Source organism: Anguilla anguilla, chromosome 4 (genome assembly GCF_013347855.1).
Source record: "Anguilla anguilla isolate fAngAng1 chromosome 4, fAngAng1.pri, whole genome shotgun sequence".
In the NCBI taxonomy this organism is placed as follows: domain Eukaryota; kingdom Metazoa; phylum Chordata; class Actinopteri; order Anguilliformes; family Anguillidae; genus Anguilla; species Anguilla anguilla.
The window spans coordinates 25,784,273-25,804,863 of NC_049204.1; the positions used below are offsets into that span (position 1 = coordinate 25,784,273).

General features: G+C 39.5%; 2 protein-coding genes across 4 annotated transcripts; both read right to left on the reverse strand.

Annotated features, from left to right (window-relative positions):
• Window positions 1-306: 306 nt before the first annotated feature.
• Window positions 307-8,034, reverse strand: atp5f1d (ATP synthase F1 subunit delta). Of its 2 annotated transcripts, XM_035416364.1 has the most exons (5): window positions 7,777-8,034; window positions 5,124-5,277; window positions 1,987-2,075; window positions 730-866; window positions 307-420 (listed from the first exon to the last, which is right to left on the reverse strand). In XM_035416364.1, exons 1-4 carry the CDS (start codon window positions 7,903-7,905, stop codon window positions 744-746), a joined length of 495 nt encoding a protein of 164 aa, XP_035272255.1. In that variant the 5' UTR covers window positions 7,906-8,034; the 3' UTR covers window positions 307-420; window positions 730-743. The 2 variants fall into 2 exon arrangements, with proteins under 2 accessions (XP_035272255.1, XP_035272253.1); XM_035416362.1 differs by having other exon boundaries at window positions 307-866.
• Window positions 8,035-9,230: 1,196 nt separating this feature from the next.
• LOC118225692 (zinc finger protein OZF-like) lies at window positions 9,231-18,173 on the reverse strand. Of its 2 annotated transcripts, XM_035414521.1 has the most exons (3): window positions 18,054-18,173; window positions 15,147-15,218; window positions 9,231-12,286 (listed from the first exon to the last, which is right to left on the reverse strand). In XM_035414521.1, the coding sequence occupies exon 3, from the start codon at window positions 12,141-12,143 to the stop codon at window positions 10,512-10,514; it is 1,632 nt and encodes a 543-aa protein (XP_035270412.1). In that variant the 5' UTR covers window positions 12,144-12,286; window positions 15,147-15,218; window positions 18,054-18,173; the 3' UTR covers window positions 9,231-10,511. The 2 variants fall into 2 exon arrangements, with proteins under 2 accessions (XP_035270412.1, XP_035270413.1); XM_035414522.1 differs by lacking the exon at window positions 15,147-15,218.
• Between the last annotated feature and the right edge of the window lie 2,418 nt (window positions 18,174-20,591).

The following is a 20,591-nucleotide window of genomic DNA, read 5'->3' on the forward strand; positions in this document are numbered from 1 at the left end:
ACAGAAGGTTATGCCTGAACATCATCTCTTTGCAACAGTGCTATTAATGTTTACCGGTCCTCGCAAATTCCAGCGATGAGTCACTGGACTTTCACCAAAATTTGTTTGCTCTTCAATATTACTAAGAATATTACCTCAATAAATCAGTTTACACCACGACAACTACCACAAGAACAGCGGTTTGGTCCCCAAAATGGACTTGCGCTCTGCAGTAAATGCAAAAATTACACACACCATTATACTCAACAGTTCAGCTTGCAGGGTGATGATAGCTTAAAAAAAGCCAGTAGAAATTAAACACAACGGTTGATTATTCCAAATAAATTTATTTGCAATTTCATCCACTGTACAAAGTACAAAGTTTTTTTTTGGGCAGGGAAAGGGGGTTTAGTGTAGCTTTACACTAACACGAGGCTGTGCCTAGGACAAAGGAGAACAAAGACCAGAAGTGAGTACATGGAGCTTCTTTGCCATCATATTCAACGTAGCGCAACAAAGCCCAGGCTTCATCAAGACTGAATATGTGGCCTAGAACATTCCTGGTCTGAACACATCTGGGATTGAATGCTTTAACAACCAGTCACCTTCCCTGGCATTTTACACAGGTTGACAAAGAGAAAATGACATACAGGTATCTGAACCGGAAGATAGCCTAGTTTGGCCGTGGAAACTCCGCCCCTCTCTGCGACGACTGCTGGGTCCAGGCTTCGCAAATGCCGGGGTACGTACCGCTAGGCCGAGCTTTACTCCAGGGCCTTAACCATGGCCTCGTTGGCCTCTATGCTGATCAGAACTTCCGCTCTGGCTGCCTCGTCTGCAGTGCCGAGCAGGTCGGCCTGGGCCTTCTCCAGGTTAGCTTTAGCAGCCTGAGAGAGAGGAAAAAAGCAAAGCGTTACGCATCCCTTCGCCCCCCAGTGTTCTAGAACTCCATCACTTTCAATTACCAGTAGTAATTGTTACATCATCACATTTGTGAAGTTAATCCTGAAAAGGGCTTGACAGTCTGCAGAGATGCACGGCCTCCTCACATTCTCCCCAGGCCCCCGAGGCCCGTCTTAGTGAGAAAGCGGGCAAGAGCGTTCTAACGATCAGCGATTCGGCGAGAAGCCTGCAGACGCTGAAGGTGCTATCAGCGGGGTCGGGACGCCTCTCTCCGGCGTGGAGCCGAAGCGCGCCACGCCGCCGCCGCCGCCGCCTTTCGCAGGAACGAACATTTGTTACGGCGGCAGTAATAGCCGGGGCCCGAAAGGTCTCGCAGCGGGGATCCCGCGCGTCCGCTATAATTCACAGCTCGCTAACCTTTCCCTCCTTATTAAGCGAGCGGGCTCCCGGGCGTTCTCACCCGCGGGAGCCGCAGAAAGCCGGCGCAGCGCAGGTCGCTAAACGTGAAAAACGAGCGCGTGCGACGGGCCCCCAGGACCAGGCTACCGCTGATGAGGCCATGCTGCAATGTGCCCACAGGACAATACCGGGGGGGGGGGGGGGGGTGTCTGTCCTCTTGCTTTGGTCAGGGGTTGGGGTTAGGTCCTCTCCTACGTTGGACCTAAGTGCGCTAAATGGACGAGGGAGAGAGAATGACCACTTATGGTCCACTAAATCGCGCAAAGTGAGAGAGTATGTGCCCTTCAGGGAATAACGAGCTGCATGTGTTGATGATGCACTTTCATTTGATAGGGCGCTGGGCATGTTGGTGACGTGCTAGAGTTAATAGCACACTGGGCACAATGGTCACATACTTTTCAGTTAAAAGTGTGTTGGGCACATTGATGACATGCTTTCACAGTTAATAGCGTGCTGGGCATGTTGGTGACCTGTAGCACTTAATAGCTCACTGGGCATGTCGGTGACGCGCTTCAGTTAATAGCTCACTGGGCATGTCAGTGATGCGTTTCAGTTAATAGCACACTGGGCATTTTCGTGACATATTTCAGTTAATAGCGCGCTGCTCATGTTGGTGACGTGTTTCTGTGAAGGAGTGGTACTCACAGTGAGGTCCAGGCTGTCCAGAGGTACGGCTTCTTCCGCCAGCAGTTGCACAGAGGAGTCGGCATTCACAGTGACGGAACCGCTGCTCACTGCGAACACAGAAATCACTCGTCACATCGCATTCGCAGTGAAACCGCTGTTCTCAAAGGTCTTCAGCTGGTAATCCAGCATTTTTTCAGCTGCTCCTCACTTTTCTGTCCGAAGTAGACAAGAGTGCGTAAGCCCACTCTGTACCAAAAAGCTGAAACTACACTATATGACCAAAAGTATCTGGACACCCCTTGGTCTGGGGCTGTTTTTCATGGTTTGGGAAAGGCATGTTAGTTCTAGTGAAGGCAAAGCTTAATGCTACAGCTTACAATCATGTTCTAGATAATTCTGTGGCTTCCCAACAGTTTGGGGGAGGCCCTTTCCTGTTTCAGCATGACAATGCCCCTCAGCACACAGCGAGGTCCTTATAGAAGTGGTTTGGTCGAGAATGGCTAAGAAGAACTTGACTGATGCTCACTAAGGCTCTTCTGGCTGAATAAATACAAATCCCTACAGCAATGCTCCAACATCTAGTATAAAGCCTTCTCAGAAGAGTGGAGGTTGTTACAGCAACAAAGAGTGGACCAACACCATATTAATGTCCATAATTCTGGAAGGAGATGTTGGATGTCAGGGGTCCACATACTTTTGGGCATGTAGTGCATGCGAGTCTGGACTTGATTTAGTGACAGAAGGGGGATGACCTGCAGCGAATGAGGCTGCTGCTGGAAGTGGTGCATGTGGGACAGAAGGGGGGGCAGAGGAACCCCCACACAGGAATGGAGACCCCCAGCTGCTGGAGATGCTTTCCTTCGGATGAGCCATTAAAACCAGAGGTCCTGAATCACTGGGATCATTAAAGCTTCCATGACACTAAGTGGAAGGAGGACCGTTCCCTGGGGCCCTGGCCTAATTCCCAGGCTGGCCTTCTAATCACCCCCAGTTTAATTGGCGAATAAATCCCTGCCTCACACCTTCAGCTCATGCATGGTGATCGTTATGGAGCAAAATGGCTGACGTGCATCAACTGCGCAAGCTACATGCTGGTAGCTGTTAATTATGCGCAATATAAAATGCAATGCACTAAGGGTACAACTCGTTAAAGAAAAGAACATAAAATAGCATATTGTAATAATGCGACAATAAAGGCCATCCTCCTATCGTACGTTTCCTGCATTTTATAATAGTCGTATTATACATAAAGAACCAAGGGAACCAAATATTATGGTACCAAACCATCATTTAATTCAGTTGAGATTTTAAGTGAAATTGTATTTTCCCTGAGAGCAACCAAGTTATTATACTATCCAGTACAGGAGGATCTTTGCCTTGTGGCTTATTTAACACTAACCAAGTGATTACACAAGGTCTTAAAAGATATACTACGCAGGATTTTTACCTTCAAAATATTATTTAAAAATAACCATGCTTGCAAATAACCAAGGCATATATATGATGCACTGGCAATCTGTCTTTTACGCACTTTCGCCAAATTTGTGCACCTTCACCTGTCTGGGATGTTTCTGGGGTGGGTGTGGCTACAGAGCCTGTGGTTTAGGCTAGAGAGCCACATTTCAGAGTGTTTGATGTTAGCTAGCTAGCTAGCTGCTGCAATGGGCCAAACAGAAAAAGACAAAGCCAACAGGGCTCATAAGAACAACAGTTAACCTTGGAATTGCTTTTCTTTCATGGCGTCAGCTGAAGTTCGCCAAAAGAATGAAAAGTGACGTGGAGTTGGCTTGTTTTCTGTTGAACCTGTAAGTAACGTTACTTCAAGCTGTCCAGCTAGGGTTGCCAGATGCCCCGTTTTTTACCGGAATGTCCAGTTTTCAAATTAATTGCAGACTTCTTTGATTGTAAAGACAGGCTAAAACATCCTGCATAGTGTGCCTTTAAATATTTAGCTGCTCTGATCATCTAATCCATGCAAGTCATGGACTTGTGCAAGTGAAAATGAAGCTCAACGCTGCTCTCCATAAAGAACAAAGTAACAGGAATTTGAAAGAAAATGCCACAGCCTCAGAGCCCAGAAGAAAGGTCTAATACGCTCCTCTCCTGTTGAGTACCAAGCCAAAAATAATTCAAGTGCTTTCAAAGCGTTGCAAATTCAACATAGGCTTGAGGGTTTCCAGTAATGTTCTTGATTTGTATGAAAAGAAGAGCGGAACCAGCGGCGTTATGAAAGGAACGCCATTTTATTTATAAACATATCCTGCTGGCTATACCAATATTGGTTTAAAGGAAGAGGCCTACAGTGTATTCAGCTGTGGACTGATCTGGAGAATCATGTTCCAACCAGATAGATCAGTGGTAAGCAACCCTGTTCCTGAAGACCTACCATCCTGTACGTTTTCACTCCAACCCTAACAACACACACCTCATTCAACAGGTAGAGATCTTGTGATCAGCTGCTAATTAGTCGAGTCAGGTGTGCCATATTAGGGTTGAAATGAAAACCCACAGGAGACCTACACACTGTATCCATTTGTAGGCTGATGTGGAAACTCATGTTCCAACAGGATAGACATGTGGCGAGCGACATATTAATTCTAGATAGCAACCCAGAAGGAGATTTTTCATCCTCAACCTGTCTTCAGTGAGATCAGCGGCCAGCTGCATACTCAGTTGCCATGAGTTACAACAGAGTATGTTAGCCACACCCTAAAAGTCAGACAGGCACAACTCTGCTCATAGAGAGCCAGTTCGCATGCTGGGTTTTGGTCCAACCAATTACCTTAGCTGAGTTTTCTAAACAGCCATTTACATCAGTGCTGGTTCACTCCTGTAAATGTCACATTTACAGCCTTCACCTGTAGTTAATGATTTTTAAAAAAAAAAATTTTAAATACCAGATCAAGTAAATGGTTTAACTAATTAAGTAATTAGGATTAGAAGTTATTATGAAATGTGGAAACAGATTTTCCCTTATTGTATGCGCCTACTAAAGAACTACATTCAAAAAGGTGCAATCCTATTCTGGAAGATATTTACGATCATTTATAAATAATTGCATCCAAGAAGAACAGCCCTGTTATTCCTCTGATTCTGAAAGTCCGTGCAGGTCAAAGGAGGCGCTTTGCGCTCTCCACAGCTCTCGAGACCCTCACCAAAGTACTTTGCAGCTGAACCGTCATCGCCGAAGACGGTGACCACGCCGGGCCTCAGCACCTGCAGCGTGGGGACGTGGGCGGGCAGGATGCCGAACGCTCCGGTCAGCGTCGGGACGTCCACCTGCTTCACGCTGGCCGCGTTGAAGAACACCTGCAGGTCACGAGACAGATGAAAGCCTCTCGTGGCAGCGTTTGAAACAGCTGCAGTGATTACAGCACACGCTCTCATGCGGAAACTCCCAGAATCGCACAGCTAAAATGGTTTGCACGCTCAGCTGAATTTGCTGTTTACAAACAAGTCTGAAACTCACGCCAAGTACATATTTACAGTGTCCAAACTACTAATTTTGACAAACAATGTGGAGGAGGCAGAATGTTTGCATACTATTCGTTCTGAAAACAGCAAAAACTGTGTTAAATTAAAAAAATAAAAAGAACATGCAAACAGTTCATACAATTGCCTTGCTGTTAAAGAATCTTTCCAAAACCATGAATATAGGGGAGTCCATCCCCAGCCAGGTGAGAACAGACTTTAGACAGCAGTGTTTCTCAACCCTGGTCCAGGAGACCAACGGTGTATGCTGGTTTTTGTCAAAGCCCATCTTAATCTTGACGAATTATGGCTGTTGAAAATGCGTTTAAGTCCTACCATATTTGTGTGATTAAACCAGGGGTGCATGAAAAAGGGCCGATCTGTGTCAGGACTTTGTGCCAAATCCTTCTCTGAATATTTAGATTTTACAGTCCTCAAGCACGGGAGTGAACCAGTGTAGTTCACAGAGCAGTCGGAAAACTAACACCAAGGTAACTGGGAGAACAAAATCCAGAATTCAGATCGGCCCTTCAAGACCAGAGTTGTGCACCCCTGGGGTAAATCTATTTTAACACAACACAGGTTTGGTCACTTGTGGACTGTAAAGTCCATCAATTTTACACACATGGATTCAGGGTTTCGAGCAAACGGGACCCAACTGATTTCACCTGTCAGTCAGTAAATGAATCAATTAAAAACGGAACCTCTTTCAATTAGCCTATAATTATTTGTCATACTGTACATAAAGCAAATTAAATGAAAGCTTACGTTGTTCTGACCAACTAAAATACCTGGGATGTGAACATGGGATATTTACTTTTTAGGGCAGATGTAGCTATTTCTGCCATAAGGTTAGGGTCCAGCTTTATGAGGGTAAATTGTGCTTCAATAGATATCAAATCTTATTAAGAAAAAATAGTATCTAATTAACAATTAGCAGCTCATTGCAATACATACACTACATTACCAAAAGTATGTGGAGACCTGACATCCAACATCTTATCCAAAATTACGGGCATTAATATTGAGTTGATTGTAACAACAACCAGCATACATAGTGGGTCCTCAGGACCATGGTTAAGAAACACTGTTGTACAGTATATGGTACCCAATGCCTTCCTGAGCTTGCCAAGAACTGTCTCTACAAGAAACTGGTGTCCTGTCAAAAGGGTGTCATTCTACATAAAGTCAATTTCACACAATTTCGCCTACTTTAGCCACTTTTAATTTTTGAATTCTACGCCAATTAGAACACACAAGCATTGAACAACCTGCTACAGGTTTTTCAAACTCACAGAGCCAAGTTATCAATCAAGTTAAAGTATAAATGCATACATGAAGAACTTTCATGTCCAACACATGCAAACTGCGAGTCCGTGCGTATAACCTAGTCTTTATCGTATTTATTTTATCGTATATTGATATTCCTGAGGAGCATGAAAAATCGATATTATTTCGCGAAGATATTACATTTTTAACGAAGTGCACCTTTAAGTGCAGGCACAACCATACGTCTAATGTAATTTAAAGGTGCAAATTTGTAAACTTTAATCCAAAGCGATTTCACAGACTTGTGAAGTTTAACCCAAAGAGAATTTACTCTCACCTGTTGGTAAAAAAGAAATGGAACATTTAATTCCGTGGCTAAACTAGTATTACCCAGCCGTAGGTCGCCAGACTAGCAATGTAGCATGTAACAGAAACGGCAGATTTCTTAGTCCTTTCATTAAAATAAGTAATTGCACGTTCAGTTAACTAATACATTATGAATACAGTTTCCAGAAAAGTTCGTAGGTAGCGATTCGAGGCTTAAAACGCATGCAACTTCAAAATGTATTTTGTTTCCAAGGTGACCATGATATTTCAATTAGCTAACGTTATAAGGCTCAGCGAGGCAACTGCAGCTTTGAGTGCAATGAGAGCAAAATGAAGCCACCCTAAATTCGTACTCTTTTCAACTATAACTAATTACTATTAACTGGTAGCCAGCTAACGTTAACTCTCGAGGTGTCCTAAAATTTGCTGGCATCCGCACTATATGCCGCAAATAGCTATATTATCAGACAGTAGAAACACCAAGCTAATCGCTAGCTAGCCTCGTTCAATTTGAGTGCCGAGATCGCTAGGTTAGCTAATGGCGCTACAATGTATGTTATAGCCATTGACAGCTAAATCATTATATCTTTGACATAATATATTAACCAATTAAAGGTGCGATTAAGAACTGTAAACATTTGGCATGCTATTAAGCTACAGTGGAGTTTTACACAGTAATCTGAAAGCAAAAACATTTTGCAAAAGCCCAAGGCCCGGTAGTCCGCCTCGGATTTTCCTTACCTGTGTTGGGGACGCAAACGTGAAGGACATCTGGGGAGAAGCAGAGGGTGCGTCGGCATAATAGCGGGCCTGGCGCATAGCAGGGAGTGAACGACGGAGAAGAAACCGGGCCGCTAACATTATGACCATCAAATGAAATTTGAGGGATTGCGAGGGGTACAGCAATAAGACTAGAACCCCAACAGCCTATTGCCAATGGTATTCGCCTGCTCAGCCAAGGACACACACCACTGAACTGAACGTGGAACTAGAAGAGCCACGTGGTCACGTGGTTACATTACGTATTTTTGTAGGCCAACTCTGGAATTATTTCCGCCATTCGTTAGCAACTTACTTTTTAAAAGCACAAAATCCACGGCGGTGATATTTATCTCGTAGAACAAAACGTGGAGCTCTCTTAGGCTTACGTTCACCACAGACCTTATTTTCGACAAAAAACGAAATCCCTATGGGAAAAATTAATTGGAAATCTGACGAGGGAACCCATGCCTCAAAAAAGCGAACTTACTTCTGGGTTTCACTAGGACTACAAACTGTAACACATGTGGCACCACCATAACTGGATAGAGTGTATATAGAGCAGAAACAATAAAAGTAACTTAGCATAATTCTGATATCAAAACTTTTAATGGCAGGCCTATATTTTGCCAGTTTGAATTAATGACTTATAGACAGTGCTTTGTATGGGTGAGTAACTTGGCATTTTTGTACATTGAAAATGTGTTTTTCAGCAGATATTATATACCCTAAGGGTCCCCTGGTCCTTCCACTCTCCAGTCTCCACCACAAACAGGAGGTGTGTGGCAGACACAAGCAATCAAGCATCTTCGACACAAGCACACTATTATTTAGTATGCATACAGTTTTAGCCTTTGTCATAGCAAATTCAGATAATTCAGATTGTGGACTAATTATAGGTAAATCTAATGTAATACACTCTCAAACTTTGCTTTTGTCATATATCCCAATTATGGCATTTGGTCATCGATCTCCAAATTTCTGCATAGTTTTAGCCTGGCTTAATAGAAATGTAGTGTGTGCATGGACAAATTGGTAAATCCTACAAAGTCATTTCAAAGTTGTAAAGTTACAGTAAAATATATAATTTTTTTGCCACAGGGTGGCAGACAAGCACTGCATTAGAAGCATTTTTATATCAGTCAATATTTATCTGAAAATATCAACTTTTTGTGCATCATCAATGTTAGTGCTCTTTAACATTGCATTACAGGTACTTTTTTATTTTACTTTTATATTATGTATATTGATTTTTGCTTAAAGACATTTGTAGGGCAGACCTGTATTGGCTACAGTAGCAGGCATATTTAAATTTTCATATTTGCTCAAAGCAAAAAAATAATTAGTGACTATTTTGAAAGGAATATGTGGGGCACTTAAATACCCAAAAACAATTATGATTATTTGTCACAGATGAGTCTCAGTCTGCTTTCAAATTGGCTTAAGAGCTACTTTATTAAAATAAAAAACAATTATAATCTGTCTTAAAACATTCCCTCTTCAGAAGCCATTAAAAACAATTTAAAAACAGTTCAAAATTCTCACAGCAAGGAGATTTTCACCCCTGTTCCTGTCTCTACCATACTGTTCTAAGTGAGCAGCCCCACCTATGACAATTCTCACCAGCCATCACTGGTGTCTGTGCTGAACAATTTTTTTGGTGTAGCTACAAATAAAATGCATCAGTGTGAACCTTTCCTGAATTTGTTTTTCAAGATTGTTCAGGGACAGAACACAGCTGAAATTAAAGTATGTTAGTAATAATATTGTAACACATGAAATTAGCTCTCGCGCACAGACTAAAAATGATCAACTAATACCAAACCTGTTTATTACATGCTAATAATGTCATATCTAGATGATTCAATTCATTAAAAGTGTACAATCATTCTGTGACATTTGAGGTCAAGCACATTTTTCAATGGCATTTCAAAGTCCATACATTTCCACAGCTCACAAGTTTTATTCATTTATTTTAGATTAATTTCAAAGCAGTAATCCTTCTCAATAGAAGTAAGGGCTTATTTGACAAGCACACTATAAACATTTCATATTTGCTATTTAATTGCATCAATAGCAGTTTTTTCGACAGTTCCTGGGACACGTCAGACAGACTACAATTATTAAACAAAACATTTTTCAAAAACAGAAGAAAATAACCACATAATCTTATATTTGTACTTATATTTTTCCATACTGAAAATGTTGGAAATGGGATTAAAATGCCACTTCACATTCTGGAAAGCGAATATCACAATATGTTACTCTAAAATGTAAAAAAAAAATCATGCCAATTTCTTGTAAATAGGGCACATAAATGTGATATAAAAATCAATAAACCTACCATCACAAAATGTATTTCAGTACTTTGATACACAATAACAAATGCCCATCAAAAGAAATGGACAAGGCTGTATTGTAGAAGGAATTTCAGAACCCAAGTAAACAAAGCTTTTGATCATGTTTCTTTCAGTATCAGAATATTTTATTCCATATTTTATTTGTTGTTCAGTTAGGGCATCCACTTAAATCATTAGTCCCCGGTGCAGTGACACAGCCCATTTTGTGCTATATTAAACTTGATAACTATAAAACATTTCCCGGAGGGACATATACCCAAGGGAATTGACACCTGCACTCGTAGGAATTATTAGAGGTTTTGTTCATACAATTTCCTGAATAAAACACTACTCACACACAACACATTTTTAGGGCTTTCAGTGAAATCTCAGGTGTTGATTCAAACTAGATAAATGACTGAAACACTTCTCACAGCCAATACATTTGAAAGGCTTTTCAATTGTATGATCTCTCCGATGTCTACTTAAACTGGATGTGTGATTGAAGCTCTTCCCACATAGAGTGCATTTATAGGGCTTTTCGCCTGTATGAATTCTCTGGTGAATACGCAAATTAGATGGTCTATAAAAACACTTTTCACACTGACTACATTTGTAGGACTTTTCACCGGTATGAATTCCATTGTGTTGTATCAAAGTAGATGACTTACTGGGGCATGTACCATTATGAGTACCATTGTGTGATCTTTCACGTATATGAATTCTCTGGTGTCTACTTAAGTCGGATTTTTGATTAAAACACTTCCCACATTGAATGCATGGGTAGGGCTTTTCACCAGTATGAATTCTCTGGTGTATGTATAAAGATGATTGTCTGGAAAAACCTTTCCCACAATCATTGCATCTGTAGGACTTCTCAACTGTGTGAAGTTCCTTGTGTCGTAACAAAGCAGATGGCATACCAAAGCGCATCACATCCTGAGAACCACTGGATGATTTTTCTCCTGTATGAATTTTCTGATGCCTACATAAACTGGATGTGTGGTTAAAACACTTACCACAATGAAAACATTTGTATGGCTTTTCACCTGCATGAAATCGCTGGTGTCTTTGTAGAAGAGATTCTTTATTAAAAACCAGCTCACACTGAGAACATTTGTAGAGATGTTCTATATGGATTCTCAGGTGTCTACTTAAACTGGATGTATGATTAAAGCGCTTCCTACAATGTGGACATTTGTGGGGCATTTCACCTGTATGAATTCTGTGGTGTTTGTTTAAAGTAGACAGTCTGTAAAAACACTTTCCACACAGAGAACATTTGAATGGCTTTTCACCGGTATACATTCCCTTGTGCAGTCTCAGTTTAAGTTGCTTATTAAAGCATGTCACATCCTGGGTATCATTGTAGGGTTTCTCACTCAAATGACTGCTCTGGTGTCTACGTAAACTGGATGGGTGATTAAAACACTTCCTACAAGTAATACATTTGTAGGGCTTTTCACCTGTGTGAATTCTCTGGTGGTCATTTAAGTGTGACTTATAATTAAAAACCTTTCCACACTGAATACATTCATATGATTTTTTATGATTGACTTTATCATGAATGGCTTCATTTAAATGGCATGGATTAAGCTCTCCCGTACGTTTCCGTAGTTCAGCCTGGCATTTGTGGTGAACACCAGCTCCATTCATCATTGTATAGATACCATTCACTAAACTTTCAGTGGATTCACTTTTCATTTGATCAGAATTAATTTCCACAATATTAAGAGTCTTCGACTCACTGTCTTGTCCTTCCTGAATGTAGCCTCCATCAGTCTCTGTTTTGATTTGGTCAAGATGCAGATGGGTTACATACCCCTCTTCTGTGTCATTTAGGCTCTCTGTCTTAATGTGATCCCCAGTGTCGATGGAGTCCAGATCAGTTTCCATTTTTATCAATGTATCTGTACGCAGTCCATCACTGACCCCGATGTGTGCTGTAACACACTCCAGCTCGAGTGTATCAAGTCCCGGTGCAGCACACTCTGGCTCTGGGTCTGCCATGTGGACAGAATGTAGTCAACCGCGTTCCTCTTTCTTCCTGATCCTGTGCTCCTCAGTAAGCTCAGGTGGTGTTTTCTCAGCCTCCTGTTTCAGATTCTTGTTTGAATCATACCACTGTACAAAGATGTGCAGAAGAGAAGCTCCTGGAGGTAAACAGGGAAATGAACTCAAACAGATCCTAATGCATCAGCATGTAAACATGTATCACTGCTGTAAAACCTGCCTTGAAATGTCATTGGCGGATATACTTTACAGCACATTCCAGGGAAATTTTGACATTGCAAACCAGTATCAAAGCAATATGTTTGCCATTTTCATACAAAAAAAATCCTGGAATGTCTAAAATGTAGTTTTATGATACACATATATATACATTATACACAGTGAGCTCAATAATGTTTGGGACAGAGCCCTCCGCCCTTGATTTGGCTCTGTACTCCACAAATAATGAAACAATTCACATGTGGTTAAAGTGCAGAATCTCCGCTTTTATTAAAGGTGTTTCCAATTAGTCAGATGTGTTCGACTGCCTCCTTAGTGCAGGCCTAAGAGTGTTTTCAGTATCTAGTCTTGATTCTAGGCTTTTGAAAGTCAAGGAAGCCATTATGAGGCTGAGAAATAAGAAAAACAAGAGCCAGATACATAGCCAAACCATAGGCTTACAAAAATCAACTGTTTGGAACATCATAAAGAACAAAAGAGAGCACTGGTGAGCTTGGTAATTGCAAAGGGCCTGGTAGGCCAAGGACTTCTAAAGCTGATGACTGAAAAATTTGCCCCATAATGAAGAAAAATCACCAAAAACCTGTCCGACAGATCAGAAACATTCTTCAGGAGGTAGCGTGGGTGTGACAGTGACTACTTCTATAACAGAACTACCGAGGCTACACTGCAAGATGCAAACCACTAGTGAGCCGCAAAAACATGATGGCCAGGTTACAGTGTTAAAAAGTGCATAAATGAACCTGCAGAGTTCTGAAAAAAGGTCTTGTGGACAAAAGAAACCAAGAAATTCCCAAAAATCCAAAGACCCCCTCCTCATCTGTGAAACAATGTGGTGGGGGTGTTATGGTTTTGGCATGTATGACTGCCACGGGTGCTGGCTTATTTGTCTTCTTTGCTGATGTAACTGCTGATAACGACAGCAGAATACATTCTAAAGTGTACAGATGCATCTCATTTGCTCAAGATCAACCAAATGCCTCCAAACTCACTAAGCGGTGCTTCATCGCACAACAAGACAATGGTCCATTTTCCCCTGGAATGAGCTGAATGCCTAACCTTATCAATCATTTAAAGAAAATGTGCCATTATCCATGCCAGGTGACGCTACACCAAATAATACATGGATGCGAATAATTGGAAAACTATTATCAATAACGTTATTTAGGTTGATTGCACTGAATCATAAAGTACATTACTTTCCACATGAGGTAAAATTACTCTAAATCTAATAATGCCATTATTTGTTTTCTTGTCTTTTTGTTATCAAGCCTGGCAATAATGCTGGACCGGACTCATTGTGGACCTTGAAAATAATTCTGGACCAGCCTACCTGTATATTTTATACAGCCTTTCTTGCTCATGCTTATCAAGGGTACTGATAACCTGTAGGCATGGTATATACATCTGTGTGTGTGTGTGTGTGTGTGTGTGTGTGTGTGTGTGTGTATACAGTGCCTTCAGAAAGTTACTGCCCCACTGATTATTCCTCACTTAAAGTGAAATTAAAAATATATTTTAAACGGCATTTTTCCCCTACTCAAATAGTACTGTATAATGTCAAAATGAAATAAAGTATTTAGATGTATTCAAAATTACAGTAGAAATAAAAACCTGAAAATTAGGTAATAGATAAGTCACTCCCATTAACAACCTAACTGTGCCAGGTATCCCATGTTCTTGAGGGATTAATGATTCCACCTATGTTAACAGCCAAAGTCAGGGCAAACAACTGTCTCTGTTCTTTTTGATATCACACATTAGATTTTGACAACCAAACTCCTTCAATTCTAAGACAGACTTATCATATTGGATTAGCATAACCTTGCCTTTCCCCATTACGTTATTAGTGTTCTGCTAAACTATACTATTTATACGTTTTTAAGCCTCAAATATATCCAATTGGTGAAACTGCATGCGTGCTTCAGAATTCCAAACTGGTTATAAACTGGAAAATAATTACTAGATGGCTTGAAATCAAGCTATTATCTCTTTGTCTTAAATGCCCTGATTACAAACCACAACTTCTACCCGACGCGAGCCACTTCTACTGCCTATCTTTGTAGTAGTCATAAGCATGATCTACTGCTTGCTTCAACTCACGTAGTTTTCATAATCAGCTATAACAGTGCACTACTGTTACAACTACAGCTAAAGCAGACAAGCTAGCAAATGCGCGTGCTACTTTTCCTTTATTCAAGAGGTACAAGGGGATGGGACCACATTTCAAAGAAATGTGTCTTGGCTTCTAAATACACAACTGGTGTGCAATAATCAAATGATAAAATCAAAGCAATACGTTACATTGCACTGAACCAACATTTTTCGTGTTTGAATACCATTCACGTTAATTGTTATAAACGCCATATGAAGAGCGGAAAAACTAAAAGTCTTTACCCACTATTAAAAAAAAAACTTCTAAAATTTCTGCTCGTTATACAGCAGATTGAACGGAGTAGAACGCCAGAAGAGCAACTCAGCCGATTCGCCTTGAACCTTGAATGTGTTTCATGTCGTCTAACAAAATGCAACAGAGTAAAACTACACAAATGCAGGAGTGAGTATTTGTTTCTGTGAAAGCAAAATCAACACGCCATCGCCTAGTCAGTTTTTATACAGCAGGCCCAAGTCAGGGGCCAATGTGCTACTGGTGTTTCTAGCTAGGAAAATAAAACAAACTGCCGGCGCTGAAATCATGCTGATCATCAATCAGAAATCAGAGCATACTAGGATAGGCTCAGATTGTTGATTTCGGTATGATAGTTTGATTATTTTACTTACATCTCTTTCACCTTGTGCGTTTCTTGATGTCTGTAGTGTGAAGCTAGCAACAGTAAGGATTTTCGCAAGGGTCTGAAAATTTCAAAATAAAAGTCCCAACGACAAAACCGCTATTACGTTCAACACAATGGAATTCGGGAAAAATCGAGCTACAGTTTTCCTAAAATATAAACAATTTATTTACAGCTTGAGAAATATTAAAACAAGTTACATTTTAAACATAGACATTGTAAAACTATTTTCTGTTGGAACAACATTAACATTAATTACATGTAAATAGTGTCTGCCTTTTTTCCATTTTTTCTATATTTTTAACAATGAAAACAAAGCGAAGTTTAAAATAGAGAAATAAAAATGAAATAATCCCATTACTTTTAAATATTATTACTATATCCAATTCAACACTTGTACATGAGATTAACTAGCCTAAATGGTGAGGGAACAATTAATTTAAAATGCATCACTTCAACATTCTTATAACATCAACTATGCAACTTGAAATAAATAAATATGAAAATATGGCTGGGTATTATGTACTTTGGCAAGGAGAATTTGAGTGTATTAACACATAATGTTCATACAGGTAAGCGTCATAGAAAATGTTGCTGGGGTATAACCATATAGTACCTAGGCGAATTTCATTCAATGAAATGCCAATTGCTTGGTGATAGAATAACATATAACATGCTCTGCTGCTTTCCCTGGACATAGTGTTTCAATGATATCGGGCAGACCTGGGTAAAATACAAATACGTATTGGCATTTGAAAATGTACGTAAATACATATTTTAAGTATTTTCAAATACATTTTCACATGAAATACTTTGTAATTTATTTATTTAAATTATTTTAATGAAAAGCATTCCATTACATAAACATTTTCCTGTGAAACCAAATAATTTTTCAAATAGTATTTGCAGCCTTTTGAAAATACAAGAGCAATTTAAAAATATTTTAAATATCCCAGTTCTTTGTACAATCTTTGTGGGTGGCCCTCGATGTGATGTCAGCAAGCTATAATACTGAGGGCACTCCAGGGGAATGACTAGGGGCTAAGGGTTGAATTTGGATTATGGGCAAGGGTAGCCAACATTGGCAATGTTAAACAACTCATGCGCTGCCTCGAACGGACAGTAGCCTAAATGCCCATACATGTCTTAGCATGGGGAGGAGGATGGCAAATTTAGACTTCTTGATAAGCTACCTGCCAGTTTATTTGTCTTTTTAAAGTTAGTGGCCTTTTACTGTATTTCCTCTCTTTTCTGTAGTCAGAGCATTCAACAGCCATACGCACAGTTCCATGTTTTACAGCAGTCACGATGCGTTCTCATCAAAATACTGTCCTCTAAATAGACAAAATGCTCAACTTTCAGAGCTGATAGGTTCTCACATAATTAGTGCTTTTCTACGGAGGATTAAACGTGCCAAAATAAAATAAGTAATTAAATAAATATGGAATTATATGAATAAATAATTCAATTGGTCAATAATTAAATAAATACTTCCTTTTATTTCAAAATAATTAAATAATTGTCACCCCATGATTGTCCTTTTCACAATAACGTGATTATATTTAATTTCATAACAACATGTATTTCCAAATGGATTTGTTCATTTCATAATTACATTTTTCCCCAATGACTTATTTCTGAATTGCGTTTTTATTTCAGAACTCGCTTTTTCATTTCATAATGAGACTTGTCATTCAAGACCTCCTGTCATTCAACACCAGCAGCGAGAGATCACTCACGATCATTGGTTGCTCACGTATTCAGGCAAAAGCAGCAGCACTGCAAATATCGATCTGCATGTTAAAATTAAAGATAGTAAATCCTAGTGCAATAGCTATTGATGTACTAGTCGCTTTACGCAAATACATTCCCAACAAAGGGGGCACATTAATAAACAATGCATCCAAAAATGTATTGAATGAGTGCAAATCCATCATCGGAATGAAGTCGCAAAACGCACAGGTTATGCTTCATAAAGGCTAACGCTACGTAATTCCAACCAGTTCTAACCATAGAAATACATAAGTCTATGGTTCTAACACTCCTGAGATAACACACTGAGATTAAGAACAGATTGCTTGCTAGGCAGCTAGCGGGGCTAAATTCGCACTTGCAGTTCAGGGTTGAAGTGTCATCACGGCTGTCTCCCAGAACACAAACAGAAGCTAGTTTTAACTAGTGACTAGGAAATTAAAGTTCCTTTATTTAGATCCAGCACTCAAACGTTTGTTTGCATGTTTTTCATAACTATTATCACTAGCAGGTTAAGTAGGTAACGCTAGTAAGGAACATCGCTGATTAAGAACCTATTGTTTGGTCGCTAGCTAGCCAGCTAGCAGGGCTAACGCCACCTCACGGTTCATGGCTAGCTGGGCTGTCTCCGCACAACCGAAGCTACAAAGTTATTTTTTACAGTCTCTGGTTTCAACTAGCTACTTAGCACATGGCAGTGTCGTGGTTTCGATCTAGTACTCAAACGTTTCCTTAACTTTTTATTCATTATTCGTCTTACGTTAGCAAGTTAAGAACACCGCCGATTGAGAGCCCATTGCTTGCTACCAAGCTAGCGGAGCTAATGCCGCTAGCCACCCCACTCGCAGTTCACGGGAAGCACATAGTCTTCATGGTGCACTGACAAAGCTGGAAAGGTAGTTTTACCTAGCGACTAGAATTGAAAGCGTGATTACTTCTGCTCAACTTTTTTTTTTTTTTTTTGGTGTTTTTATTCACAGTACAAAACGGAATATCCTGCTGCCCAAAACAACCCTGAACAATTGTTTTCTTGTCATGTACAGAAAACATCTGCATCATACAGTCAGTCAGTAGATGTATTACCTTGCCCCTCCTATCAGAATATTTAACATTATTGCACTAGAACGAGCGTTAGCAAACTTACCAGCCCACAGATTCCACCATAGACCGTATAAAAGGGATTCCACGCATTCCACAAGGCGAAGGCGCTGCTCAGAACAAGACCAACAAGTAATCGATCGCAAAAGATTACCCATTCAGTGGGCAGGTCCAGTCCCGCTGGTTTTGATTGACAGGAAGGCTTACCATTTTTAAAAGTCATTATGAAAAAATGGGGTTCGGAAATAAAAACGCCATTCGGAAATAAGTCATTCGGAAAAGTGTCATTATGAAATGAAAAAAGCCATTCGGAAATAAAACATGTTATTATGAAATAAAGTATGATAACTTCATTGTGAAAAGAACAATCATGAGCTGTGAATTGTTTAATTATTTAAAGATAAAAAAGTATTTATTTAATTATTGACCAATTTAACTATTAATTATATATTCATTTATATAATTCCACATTTATTTATTTAATTATTTATTTCATTTAAACATATTTAGCCCTTTCAAGTCTTTCAAAACTTGGTGCAATTGCACATGTTGGACCACTGGTCTTAAGTTGAGAAAGTATTTTTAAATAATTCCATTAAATTCCAAAAAATAAACTATTAACACTTTGTGTTTGAAAATTCAGGCTTTTAAATGTGTTTTAAGACATATTTGAAAGTTATTGCAAATACATGCAACTGCTCCTTAAATGTATTTTCAAATACAATTTGTAATTTAAATACTCAGTATTTGTAAATGCTGTATTTCAAATAATTTCTTTAAAAAACTCTTTAAATATGTATTTGACACAGGTCGGCTCTGCTGCCTCCCCATAGACATAGTGTCTCAATGATATGGGGGTGTTTAAAATTTTTTTTAAATCTGCACTCTTCAGATATGGTTCCACTAATATCAAATAAGCCTCATAGAAAATGTTGTTGGGGTTGTATAACCATTCAATGAAATCCCAATTGCTTGATGATAGCATAACATATATCATGCTCTTCTGCCTTCCCTGGACATAGTGTCTCAGTGATATGGGGGTGATTTGAAAACATGGGACCCTCCACTTCTATGATATGGTGTCACTTATATGAAATAAGCATCATAGAAAATGTTGCTGGGGTTCAACTGCAATTTCTAGGCAAATACAGTGTATTCCTATCTGCTAGTACTGGTGAATGTATGCAGTTTTATAACAAGTGCACATATAGAGCCAGTCTTGCATAAATTAAATTTTTTTTATGAATTCAGAATATGATGCACATTGTCAGTAGTCATGATATATTTCATGGCAGTAAACAGGCAGTATTGGACACCTGGGCTTGTAACAGGATATAAAATACATCTGGCCTTCACATTACGTAATAATAATAATCAGCAAACAGAATTTTTTAAATGACATTTTTTACGTGTGACTTACAAAAGAAAAGCTTGTTGGTTTAATTCATAGTGCAGATATATATGTGTAGAAATATTTGTTAATATTTTCACCAAACAAAAACATTTTTGTGAAAAAGCACACATACAATCCACAGCTACTTGCATGTAGTTGCTTGTGAAAATGTGGGCAGTTGTTAGAGAATTCATAATTTAATGGTAAGTTCACAACTGTGCCAAATTAATCCAAATACTTTTGAAGAGAGATAAGCACAGTAATTATATCGTTTTCATATGTTTTTAATGAATCAACAATTTTCACTCTAAGGGTAATATTATTTTCTTTGTCTTTTTTGTTTTTCATTTCAATGATTAAGGTGGCACAGTGGTACAGTGGGTATGGGGCACTGTCACCTCACAGCAAAAAGGTTGTGGGTTTGAATCTCGGCTTGGGGCCTTTCTGTGTTGAGTTTGCATGTTCTCCCCGTGTCCACGTGGGTTTCCGCCGGGTACTCCGATTTCCTCCCACAGTCCTAAGACATGCAGGTAGGCTAATTGGAGACTCTAAATTGCCCATAGGTATGAGTGTTTGGGTGAAAGGAGTGTGTGTCCTGCGATAGATTGGTGGCCTGCAGGATGTATTCCTGCCTTTCACCCAATGCGTGCTGGGATAGGCTCCAGCACCCCCGCGACTCTGCTCAGGATAAGCGGGTATAGATAATGGCTGGATGGATTTCAATGATTGTCACAGCCCAATGAGTAGATCTGATATTTGAAAGAATGATAATGTTTTCAAAGCACCACCAGTTTCTATAACTTTTAGAAATGTTCGGAAGAACCTCTATATTTTGTGGCAATTCATGAATCTTAAAAGGAATTTCATTATGACATTGGTCAGTGCATGTGTGACATATCTTGCAAAGTTTGAAAGCATGTAGCGTTTCACATGATTCTACCTCTTATGCTGTAAGAAAAAAACTGATTTGGATAAGTCTGAATTGATCTTTTTAATGTACATAAATCATTGTTTAAAGTGTTAAACAACTTTGCACTTTCCGTTTTTCAATTTGCACCAAGCTACAAAAGGCTTTTGGCTTGCAAAATGCATAATACTTTTGAGTTCATTCAATTGTTGGTATTAAACTGATTAAACATCTTTCATCATTTTCATTTTCAGACCATTTAGCAAGCACAAGCATAGTTTTTG

Coding starts and splice junctions, on each gene's coding strand:
- LOC118225692 (XM_035414522.1), bottom strand. CDS start 12,143: ATGGCAGACCCAGAGCCAGAGTGTGCTGCACCGGGACTTGATACACTC.
- atp5f1d (XM_035416364.1), bottom strand. CDS start 7,905: ATGGTCATAATGTTAGCGGCCCGGTTTCTTCTCCGTCGTTCACTCCCT. Junction 2,076..5,123: donor TTCAGCTGCAAAGTACTTTG/GTGAGGGTCTCG, acceptor CTGTGTTCGCAG/TGAGCAGCGGTTCCGTCACT. Junction 867..1,986: donor TGGACAGCCTGGACCTCACT/GTGAGTACCACT, acceptor CCTCTCTCTCAG/GCTGCTAAAGCTAACCTGGA.